Source organism: Mytilus californianus, unplaced genomic scaffold (assembly GCF_021869535.1).
Source record: "Mytilus californianus isolate M0D057914Y unplaced genomic scaffold, xbMytCali1.0.p SCAF_9, whole genome shotgun sequence".
In the NCBI taxonomy this organism is placed as follows: Eukaryota; Metazoa; Mollusca; class Bivalvia; order Mytilida; family Mytilidae; genus Mytilus; species Mytilus californianus.
This window is the reverse complement of record NW_026262745.1, coordinates 96,378,879-96,391,530: the sequence shown is the minus strand read 5'-3', so window position 1 is coordinate 96,391,530 and position 12,652 is coordinate 96,378,879. Positions and strand designations below refer to the sequence as shown.

General features: G+C 32.6%; 1 protein-coding gene across 1 annotated transcript in view; it reads right to left on the bottom strand.

Moving 5' to 3' along the window:
• Nucleotides 1–9,237: 9,237 nt before the first annotated feature.
• Nucleotides 9,238–12,652, bottom strand: part of LOC127714238 (uncharacterized) — a 29,058-nt gene continuing 25,643 nt past the window's right edge. The window contains exon 22 of the mRNA XM_052220280.1: nucleotides 9,238–11,868. Within this exon, the coding sequence (XP_052076240.1) occupies nucleotides 11,585–11,868 (284 nt within the window). The 3' untranslated portion in view covers nucleotides 9,238–11,584. The remainder of the gene's footprint in view (nucleotides 11,869–12,652) is intronic.

Genomic DNA, 12,652 nt, shown 5'->3' with positions numbered 1-12,652 from the left:
CGAAAGCTGTTTTGTCATTGTTCGTTATTCAAAAGGTAATTATTTGGAGAGAGGTTTATGTGGAACATTTGGCAGACTCAGCAATATATCACTTACATAATCTGGGTACACTGTAGAATGACAGAAAGTCCAGTTCTTCATCTTTGCTCATTAATATAAAAAATATTTGTTGAACAAATCTACGGTTGATCATGTTTTCCCCTTTAGCAAGTGCCGTGCGAGTATACGCTTTGTCTAGTAAATGAATTTTAATTTTAATCGTTCATTTTGATCTTAACATCGCCTGAAAAGTCTGAACATTTGATTATTAGGTAATGTTCAGTCTTTCAGACAATTTTCAAATTTCTCCACTGCGGGAAATTCAGTACTATTTAGACAATTCGCTGCAGTCAATTTAGTACCGTTCAGTAGCTTTTCATATAAACCAATATGATATTGAGTTGTAGCGGTAAATCACAACTACTGAACAGTCTGAACAAAAACTGAACAGATCTTAATTGACTGCAACCGAGCAGTACTGAATTTACCGCAGTGGATAAGACTGAAATGACTAAATAATTCATTGTTCATTTTTGTCAGAGCTGTTCAGATTCTGATGACCGTTTCAGATCAAACTTAGTTAACTAGTGATACGTACGGTTGATAAGTAAACTGTCAAAACCAAATTCCCCTATAAAGCAAATACATATTTGTCACAGATATATGCTATGTTTTAGCAACATTTGCATTTTTAAAGATAGTAACGGTTGTAGTGCAAGTGTTCATAATCCCATTGATGCTTTTTCTGAGTTCTGATCTGTATCAACGACCTAACAGCCTTATGCTATTTGGAAAGAGTAGTTTCTTTTTTCATATATTGTGCATTCCCTCGCATAATCATCCACTGAATTCATTGGTATTTTAATGTTGTGTATCCTGTTAATTCATTGAGGCTAACGATATTCGACCCTTGGGTACATTGTAAGATGTATCGTACAGAAGTGTTGTAACAATAACGATAGAATATGCATAAGAGACCTCAACAAGTGTGATCAAATAAAATCTTTGAACCTGCAACACGCGAAAACTTGAGTTATCGTTTTGTATTGTGTTGTAGACGCATGATTGTTTAAATTGTACCTTTTATGATTATTTGATATTTGGCAAGCAGGTATATCGATCCACAAATATATCCATATATCTTCGGTTTTAAACAGATCCCTTATATTCGTTGACAGTAAACTCATCACAATTACTTGTCAGGTTCATAAAATTACAATCCTGATCCATGTTCTTATAGATATTGATATTTTGAATAAATGCGAAATGATTTTTTCTTATTGAATAGTAAAGTAAATCATATAATGTATTTACACATTTGTTGTAAGATAGAAATATTTATAATATATTTCTGTAGAAGAAATTGCCGAAAAATGAGTACGGTTTTAATCCCGAATGACTTTAGTTGCTATGAGTTTAAGAAGATATGCATTATACATACACGATACAGTTGCTCTTACTTTTATACACGTAGAAAAAAAAGAACTGAAGAAATTCAGTGAATCTAATCGTGAATGAGAAGGAAAAAAACAAATTAAAGTCATAATATGAGTAAAATAATTTAACCAGTAGGAGTTCATTTGTGTGATTTTGATCCAGCACCCACAACTAATCAGATATTTTTAAAATGTACTTCATAAGACTAGTATAGAGCGCTGTATTTACACTATGTACGGATAACAGTATTCTATCTAATTAAAGAGTTTTCGGAAAATGAAATATTCGATATATATGGAGGGCTTACAGTATCAATTTGAATTTTACATATCTAATAAACTCAAGGAAAAGTGCTCAGGGCGTCAGCCAAACTTTTCTAATCTATTAATCCTCATTAGATTAGGCCTAGAACTAGATAACATATATACTCTAAAGCCATTCACAACGATTTCATTTAAAATATCTGTCTTCAAAGTGTATGGAGGGCTCAAGGAGTCTGTCTAATGTTTAAAATATATTGCAGCAGACTACAGGAAATCGCTAAAATGACCGTGAAACCTTCCTGATAATTCGATGTCAATACAATTTGGCTTCTTAGATTAGGTATAAGTACAGATTATTTCATACTTCGATACGGAGCAGTAAATTGGTACTTCTTAACTAGAATGAAAAAAAAACCGATATTTTTTTAGTAAAATATGCTGATCTAAATTAGGGGAATGATTGTCAGTTAAAGGAATTTATCTCCCGCATGCGTACTAGTAACATAACTCTGATTCTTTGTCAGAGTTCGGCTTATATTTTTGTCGTTTTGGGTTTTATCAGCACTTCAACTTTTGTATTTGTTTCTTGATTTTCAAATAATTTTTGCCTCGAGCAGAACTGACAAGACAGAAATTATAAAAAAAAGGCCTAAATGAAATGCCAAAGCCTGAAAAGGAAAATTTTGGCTGAGGGTATTAGAACCTTGATTTTGATTCATAAGGAACGCTAAAACCCAACAATTTGAAAGCAAAGAACTGCCTAAGTTCAATTTTGCCTGAAGGAATTGTACCCTTAATTTCTTAATAATTTTTAAATTTTTCAATGGGGAATTTTTAGAAATGTATGTTATTAATCATGTTAATACCAAAGCAAATTGAATGACTACTAAGCTGATGATATCCTCGGGTACTACCAATATAAAAATAAGAAGATGTGGTATGATTGCTAAGGAGACAACTTTCCACCAGAGACCAAATGAGCTAGTTGTACATTTTCAATTTCTATTTCTTTTGGTCCAAGAAACTTTAGATAACAACCTTTCATTTGCACCTAGCGTGAACAAAAGTTTTGCCGTAGGGATTTCAAAGAAACTCCGAAAGTTAGGGGTACAAATTTAAGAACTTAACTTTAGAACTATAATAATAGACCCAGATAATATAAAAAATTAAGCATGTGTGGTATGATTGCCTATGCGACAACTATACACCAGAGTTCAAATGCAGTAGATGTAAGCAATTGTAGTTTATCGTACGGCCTTCAAGAATTAAAAAAACCCATACCGTATAGTCGGCTATAAAAGGCACAGACATGAAAAATATGAAACATTTCAATTGCGAAAACTGACGGCCTAATTTCTAACAAAACAATTTACGAAAAACAAATATAACAGACATGAACCAACGACAACCACTGAGCTACAGGCTCCTGACTCAGGTCAGGCACATGAAGAATATGGCAGTGTTAAACATCTTTGTATGCGCTCAACCCTCCCCTGACTTGGGATTGTGGTGTAACAGTACAATATAAGAACAAACTATACAAATCAGTAGCAATTGACATAGTTCAAAAGATCGGTATGAGGCACAAAAACAACTACCATAAAAACAATAGACACAAAGCACCAAAATAAGAGTACTCGTAGTTAATGAAAGCTCGTCCAAAGCCAATAACAAGCTAATAAATAAATCATATTCTCCCAGAATAAAGTATCAATAAGTACACATCCAACGGATTTAGTGTAAATAACTAGTTTTCAGTTATGCGAGTACTCTCAAATCGTACTTTCGTGTGAATTTGATCTGTTGGCACAATTTGTAATGCATTTCTGTAATTCAATGTTTTATTATTTTGTGTTATATGTCGTCTCACTTTTATTAACTATGTATCACCTTTGATTAGTATTTAGTATGACGATAAATTTTCACTTCTGTACTAGTATCCTGAACAAAAATTTTATTAATTTTGTAAAAAATGTTTACTTCCGTACTCCTAACAACAAAATTATTATATTCAAATTTACCTGTGTACGTTGTTTTATTTAACGCCATTTTGTCCCAGGTAAGAGTTGTCGTATTGACATCATCCCTTATCTTTTTTATTACTACCTGTAACGTCTATGTTATATACGCACCTACGTTTTAATATTGTATTGATATTGTGTCAAAGATCAAACTTAATCGTTCAGTGAATGTTTATTTGTTTTTGTTTAAATGTCTTTTTGATCGAGTTACGCCATTTCAATTAATATTTTATAGTGTGTCTTTTTATGTTGTAATGTTCAACTACTGTCTCAGGTTATGGTGAAGTTTGGCGCTGCATATTTATGCACCTGTTTTAAGTCAGGGGCCTGTTGTTCAGTAGTTGTCGTTTGTTTGTGTGGTTCATAGTTGTTTCTAGTTTCTCGTTTTTTTATAAGATTAGACTGATGGTTTTCCAGTTTGAATTGTTTTACACTAGTCATTTTGGTGCCCTCTATAGATTGCTGTTCGGTGTGAACCAAGGCTCCGTGTTGAAGGACGTATTTTGACCTATAATAGTTAACTTTTTATACATTGTGACTTGGATTGAGAGTTGTCTCATAGGCACTCATACCACATCTTCTTATTTATATTAAAGCAGTGTACGGATTTAGTGTAAATATTCCATAAACAGTCTGAGAAACGCATGACCTTGTGCAATGCCGAAATATAAATATTAAAGCATTGATGTCATAGATTTTAACGAACGTAATCAATGCATCACTGGTAAATTATTAAGTCAGGAATTTCGTTACCATGAATTACTCAAAACATTTACTAAATTCTTTCATAGATACAAAAATGTGATAAGTAAATTTGGCTGTACCTCGACCCTTTAAACAAACTTATTAGTAAAGGTTATCTTATTAATGTTGTAATAAGATCTTATGAATATTGATTACATTGGCACTAACATCGATTTTGTCATCAACAAATTAAAACATAACTAAATTTGTATTCTTTTCGAATGGTTTTGGGATATATAAATACACATCCACTTTAATTTTCTATTTAGAGATTGCTTTATCTATATATAACATGATACATATTAATTTTATTATAAGGTTAAATCCTAACGATCCTACTGCCGGTCGATACTTTTATTTTGGCATTGCTCAAGTCATGTCTTATTTGACTGTCTATGGCGTTAAAACACTAAATCCCTTGGATGTGTTTTAATTGATTTTAGTCTCTGATGCATTTTTATTTGTTAATTGGTTTTGGCTTTTAACTAGCTTTCAGTAATGCGAGTACTCTCAAATCGTACTTTCGTGTTAATTTGACCTGTTGACACAATTTGTAATGCATTTCTGTAATTCAATGTTTTATTATTTTGTGTTATATCTCCTCTCACTAATTTTAATATGTACCATCTTTGATTAGTATTTAGTATGACGATAAATTTTCACTTCTGTACTAGTACTCTGAACATGCTGAACAACAAATTTGTTAATCTTAAAAAAAAATGTTTACTTCCGTACTCCTTACAACAACATTATTGTATTTAAATTTACCTGTGTACGTTGTTTTATTTAACGCCATTTTGTCCCAGGTAAGAGTTGTCTTATTGACACTCTTCCTTCATCGTTTTTATTACTACCTGCAACGTCTATATTATATAGGCACCTACGTTTTAATATTGTATTGATATTGTGTCATAGATCATACTTATTCGTTCAGTGTATGTTAACTTGTTTTTGTTTAAATGTTTTTTTGATCGAGTTAAGCCATTTCAATTGATATTTTATAGTGTGTCTTTTTATGTTGTAATGTTCCACTACTGTCTCAGGTAAGGGTGAAGGTTGGCGCCTGTTAAAACGTTTCAACCCGCTGCATATTTATGCACCTGTTCTTAGTCAGGAGCCTGTTGTTCGGTGGTTTTCGTTTGTTGGTGTGGTTCATAGGTGTTTCTCGTTTCTCGTTTTTTATATAGATTAAACTGTTGGTTTTCCTGTTTGAATTGTTTTACACTAGTTATTTTGGTGCCCTTTATAGCTTGCTGTTCGGTGTGAACCAAGGCTCCGTGTTGAAGGACGTACTTTGACCTATAATAGTTAACTTTTTTATACATTGTGACTTGGATGGAGAGTTGTCTCAATCGCAGTCATACCACATCTTTTTATTTATATTAAAGCAGTATAGACCGGATGTAGGATAAGCCTCTTTTTGCATTATACCTTAGGATAGGGATTTATTTAAGAACTCCAAAGACCAAGGTGGGACAAGTTAAAAAAGTTTTACACCATTGTGTAGCATCACCACCGGATATAGGTACATCCGAGCGGTGGAAAACATATGTTCACAAATGTGAAGTAAGGTAAGGTCTAATTCTTCTTATTTTAATTATAATAATAATTATAATTATATTTAGTTTTGTGAAACTGATTTCTGATAATGTAGCTACTATTTAGGGCTGATTATGATCCTTAATTGACTTTCTCTCTCTTCAAATCGCCAGAATCGAACCTGCTGGTACCTGTTCAAAGAAGCATGTGACTAGTTCAAACTTGTTTAAAACACATTTATCCTTCAACGATATTCATTTGACGCTTTTGGAGAACAAAATTATATCATACTTTAGCTTGAACAACAGTGACTGTGTAGACTCATCAGTTTGGGCGTAATTAACTCTGAGTAGGGTTCTATATGGTTTTATTATAGGCAATCTCAAATAAATACCCTGTGACATATAAAACACACAATATGACACAATATACAAGTACTAAGAACGATAACTCTAGTTATCTCCATGTCAATAAAATCAAATATAAATTATCCAAGTAGTTAACTTCAGTTTGAAATATACCATATTTAATAAAATACGTTTTACTACAAATCATAAGTATCTGTACCAAAGTCTATATCCGGTAACTGATCAAATTGCAATATTACAAATATCAGTAACACCTTGTGTCAACAATCATTATTTAAACTAACAATTGTAATACACTATTGTATTTGGAGATAACCGTAAACTAAACAACACATTACAATCACAGACAAGTCAATTAAAACACACAAGTACAAATAGACAACACGTAGATAAATTAACATGTAAACACAGAACACAGTGTTCAAGGACATAAACACATGCGTTGAATGCACCTTCGGGGAATAGCAGTACACCAGCAGCGGTACCGACCTAGTGGTAGTATTTCAACCTTATCATACTGATTGTAGCACTCAAGATAAACTAAAATTTACAATAAACATGCTCTCTACTTGGATATAATTGGAACTGAAAAACATATTCAAAGATAATCTAAAAATTGAAAAATTGATTGATTGATTGTTGTTTGTTTATTTAAGTCCCGAGGCAAATATTTCATACATATTTAATGTATGACGAAATTAGAAATTTAAAAATTAAGAATGATGAAAAAGGTAACATATAGTTGATCTTTAAGATAAGTAAGTTTTTGTTATTGAATTCTAAAAGTAGACACTAGCATAAAAGGCCTTAAACCCAAAATATGTGGATAAACTATGAAACATCAAATATAGGACGTGTTGCTGTCTCTGATATATACGTAGCGATATTTTTTAACATTGTCATATAAGCGGGAGGTTTTGCTAGCCATAAAACCAGGTTCTACCCACCATTTTTTCTTAAAATGTCTTGTAGTCAGGAATATCGCAGTTGTTATCAAATAGTTCGTTTCTATGTATGTAGGCGTTTGTTTTTGTTGCACTTCAGTGTTCCTGTTGTTCCTTTGTTTTCTTCTTATAGTTGATGTGTTTCCCTCGGTTTTAGTCTGTAACCCGGATTTGTTTTCTCTCAATCGATTTGTGACTTTTGAACAACGGTATACTACTGGACCTCATTTCTCCTTTTATGCATAATTTTCCTCGAATTTTAATTACACCTGAGATCAGCTTCGGGGCACTGGCATGATTTATAACATACATGTACCTTTCATAAATTCTCCGTTTAATATCAATAAATCTAGATCATAAATTCCTCAGGCAAAGTTGACCTTAAATAGATTTGACTATTCTTTTATGGTCTCCTTTGGTGAAACAGCTCTCTAAGTATTTAAACATTCTTGGCTTTCGATATTTTATGTTTTAGCGTTCGATAGGAAGTAAATCCAGCTGAGCGTTTCGAATGCACAAAGTATTATTTGTATTTACAAAGCATCATCACATAATCTGTAGAGAATACACTTTTATTTTGTATCTCTGACTTTAAATATTTCGATTGCAGGACGAATGTGTTATGGATACATTTGAAAAAGTATATAATGAAATGAAAAAAAAAGAGATTCATTTAAAGCCATCTATGGATATGTTTGGAACACAAATCGCGAAGGAATTTCACAAACTGATGTAAACAAAGATGAAAAGGGTCTCATTGACGAGGACCCATTACTTGTCTTATTTGAATATGCCTCACTGCAAAACTTTCGTCTTTTGGACATGTTTACCATATAAAACACAGATAAAAGTGGATCTCTTGATAACAAAGAAATAAACATTCCACTTTTCCATTGTCTATTCTACTTTATAAATCCTGCGTCCGAAGCGCTTTTATGGACAACATGATAATTGTGTTTCTATAATTTATTGAAATTTGAAATTTGAAATTAACATAATTGATTTAAACCATGCCATAGAAAACATTATACATAAGAAAACTAGCAATACCTGTTTCACGTATGTGATAAAACGCATGTATAACGTATGTTTCTTACCATGGATGAAACACCTACGTCAAAATGCGAATCTTTTTAAGTACAGTAAACATTCGTTAAACATGCTTAAAACGTATGTTTTACTTAATTGACGTTGTATTGAGACATCATGGTTTCAGCACCAAATTCATTGGACGTCTGTTGACATCAATATAATGTATCGTTTTTGTTATCAAATTTTCGTTCGTAAACCACAGGTGTAAACGTACTTTTAAAATGTTTAACACAGGAAAAAAATGACCGTTGCAAAAGTATGTAAAAGTACTTTTTTCATATGTTAGACATCTAATTTCAAATGCACATTTCCTAGGTATAATAAGAAACCCAAGTCTTACGTATGTTCGACAGAAACACCTGAAAGTGTAAATAATCATTTTTAGTTTTGGTGCGTCCGAAATGCTCTTCTGGATTTATTTTCATCAGGGACGCTACAATAGCACAATCTGAAAGCCGCTGTATGTATATTTAAATACTTGAAGGGCTGTATGATCAAAAGGGACATGAAAAGAATAACCAATTATAACTAAGGTAAACTTTACTTTAAGGTTACTATTAGTAAACAAATTGATTTAAATATATGTTAAATAAATTTCTGAATGTATTATTTTAGGGAACTAATTTCAACTCACAAGTTGCACAAAGAAAAATTAAGGGGGTTTATGAGAGCTGAAGTTGATTTGGAGAACACAAAAATAGGAAGAATCGACCGGAAGATAAGAATGGTCATGAGCAGACGACATTAAATGAAAAAGAAGAAACACAAATGAAAGATCTTCTCACAGTTTTAACAAAAGCAGCTAGACCTTTGGAAGAAAAGGTTACTAAGGATCTGAAATATACTTTACAAAAAGGCTTTCCTAAAATTTCTGAATGTATTATTTTAGGGAACTAATTTCAACTCACAAGTTGCACAAAGAAAAATTAAGGGGGTTTATGATAAGTCTTATGAATTTCCTTCCAGATATAAAGCAATGAATGTCATTAGTTTCTCAAACAGATGCAGAAGGGAACAACAGCCAACCAGTAGAAACACCAGAAGAAAGCAACCAATCAGGAGCCACATAAAAAAAACAATAATCATTTTAGAAATTTATAAGTGATAAATTAAACTTCTCTGTCGTAAAAACGACACAAATGAAAATACACAAAATTAAAAGAGTACATGATACAGTGTCCTGGGATGACAATAAACAGGGGCAAGGTTGACCATAACCCTCAACATATGGCCGGGGCTTCTAAACGTTTCTGCATTTTAAGTTAATTAGATTAAATTAGAATACTACATGAAAATTTCTGAGCAAAAATCCGTTTAAGCTGTTTTTGATTATATATGCTGGTTCACAGAAGGTGAGATAAAGAGCAAGCATGAACAATTGATATTAAATACTTAATTTGAAAACAGGATCAATTCATTATTGACAATCAACAAAACATGTTTAATTAAGTTATATCGAGGGTTCAATTATTTTATGTTTGTTCTTTGTTCTGACTACTGTCAACAGATAAAAGAAATATTTATGATGTATGGATATGCTTACCCTTCCGGAGAACCTGAGATCATCCTCGGTTTATGGTTGGGTTCGTGTTGCTCAGTCTTTAGTTTTCCATGTTGTGTTTATGTGCTGTTGTTTCTCTTTTGGTGAGTGACCTCGATGGCCGAATTGTCTACGAAGTCAAACTACTTTATCACTAGCCTGTTAACACTGAGATTGTGTGTTCGATTCCCACACGCGGCAGATGCGCTCGACTCCAATTTTAATTGACTAGGATTGTCAGTTTTCCTACCGAATGCTTCCTCCATCAATAAAAACTAACCGCGAAATAGCACAATACTCTTGAAAGTGGCATTTATACATCAAACAATCAATCTATTCTCTTTTGGTCGTTGTTAGTTCGTGTTCAATTTATGAGTTTGTTCATCCCTTTGGTATCTTTCGACTCTCTTTTTACTGTAGCAGAACAAACTGTCTGACATTGGTGCATGATATTGTGGTCTACAAATTACGGATTATTATCATAAAAACACTGAAACCATTGTATATCATTGATGGTGTAATTTTTACACTTTATTTGAATTCGTAAATAAAAATATTTTAAAAATCAACAAAACTCTTACATATACTCATAAAACATAACTCTGTCAGATTTAATGATTTTCAGTTGTGAATTTTGTCTTACATATTTGCATTTAGGGATCAAAACCATTGCATTAAGCGCAAAACAGCAAAACTGCCAAAATAGGTTTATTTTGAGATATTGTCATTTAAATTTAGATAGGAGGCAACACTTTATCCAAAAAGGTATTTTGCTACAAGATGTTGAAACAGGATCATCCCCCTGAGTTGTCAGTGCTTCGGTTCGGAAAAGATTTATATCATACTTATCTTTACTTCCAGTTGGTAAATGAAATAAACATTATTTAAATGTATTGCGTCTACAGGGATGTCCTTTATTTACCTTCACCAGAAACGCTCAAACTTAAAACATTCTAAAGCCATGGATTCGTAAATACGTAGCAGCGTTATGAGCTATATAATAAAAAGGACCTAAACAGAATAGCAAATCATACGAGATGAACTTTGCCTGATGGAGTTAGTCTCTTTAAAATTCCTTTATCTATGAACGGGATTTTTAATTAAGTTTATTTTTAAATATTGTCAGTATCCGATTGCTGATCTGACGATACCCTTTGAGACTAACAGTGCACCAGGAGCGGTAACGGCCCAGTGTAATTAAATGAAATAAATACTTGATACATTTCGCGGGTCTTAGAGCTTTCCTTTCATCAGGAACGCTAATACATAAACATATGAAAGCCAGGGATGCATTGTTGGAAGCTATATGATAAAAAAGGACCTAAACCGAATAGCCCAAATCATCTCTGATCAACTTTGTCTGAGGGAGTTGGAACCTTTGTTTCTTAGTAATTTGTTAATTTATGAACGGGGATAAAACAAGAGAAAAAAAGGAGGAAATCAAAAATCCCAGTCAAACAAAAACAGACTATCATTAATTAATGAGGATAAACCAAATAACAGCTGTAAAACATCTTCAGTTATGACAGTACATTGGTAAAATGTTTCCATTTGGTCAGATTTTATTGGTTTACATCACCTTTGTAGTAATTCAAATTCAAAATGTTATTCCTCTCAATGAACCCATTTTTCCAATTCTGTGCAGAGCTTTGATTAATAAAAGCAGAGTTGGTTTTGGTTGCTGCTTCTTACTCCAGATCTGCAAAATCTCTTTAGTCTGTTCAAGCAGTTTGTTTTTATGTTTATACTGTATTTGTTGAATGGTAGATGCATCTACATCCAGTTCTAAGGCAAGTTGCATGGTGCTATTTCCAATACGATTCGATAAATCTAAAAGTACAATGGGCGACGGAGTGCTGTTTAAAGTATCTTCTAGTATCTCTGAAACAATGAACCATTAGTAATTTTGATGTTTTTTAAGCAGATCAAAAATTAAAAAGCATAGTATGTGAAACTTTTATTAAAGAGACATTTTTAATGCAGGAACCTTTGAAATAATTAGGAGGATTTTTTTTGCGGGTTGACTTTTCACATTCATCTGTTGCTAAGCATGCTTATTTTCAGTTTTGTACACAATTATTTTCTGTATTTTGCGTTGCAGAATATTCATATTCAAACTCGTCAGTTACAAGGTTATATCTGTTCAGCTCTGACCAGGCCAGGATATAAATTTTCAAAAATCTCCTAGTCCGTCTGAAAATCAAATGAGTCGTGTGGAAGGTGGATAATGGTGTTAAAATGTATATACTTCACTACACCATAATGTTTTTCTGTCTTTCTTGTTTGTCCCATTTGTATCCTCTTACCGTTTGTTTGACTAGAAATTGGCCTCGGGCGCACCTCATGACGTTTTTCAAGAAACACGAAAATCAATCATACTATTTTTGTTTAGATTTATGGCATATCCCTTTAGTATCTTTCGAGTTCGGATTAAGGATAGGGTTATGTGTTAGGTAAGTGAACAAACTAGATTTGAGTTCACGGAAACCCTTTGTCACTCAAAAGAGTCTAGGTTTATTGGAATTGTACAAAAAATTGGTCTACTATTCAATAATATATTCACTGAAAAAGTGAAAAACTCTAATGACGCTATTAGCTTTTTGTTTTACCATACCATCATAGAGAATGAATTGAAGCCGTGAACGTATCAACTGTCCATTTGATT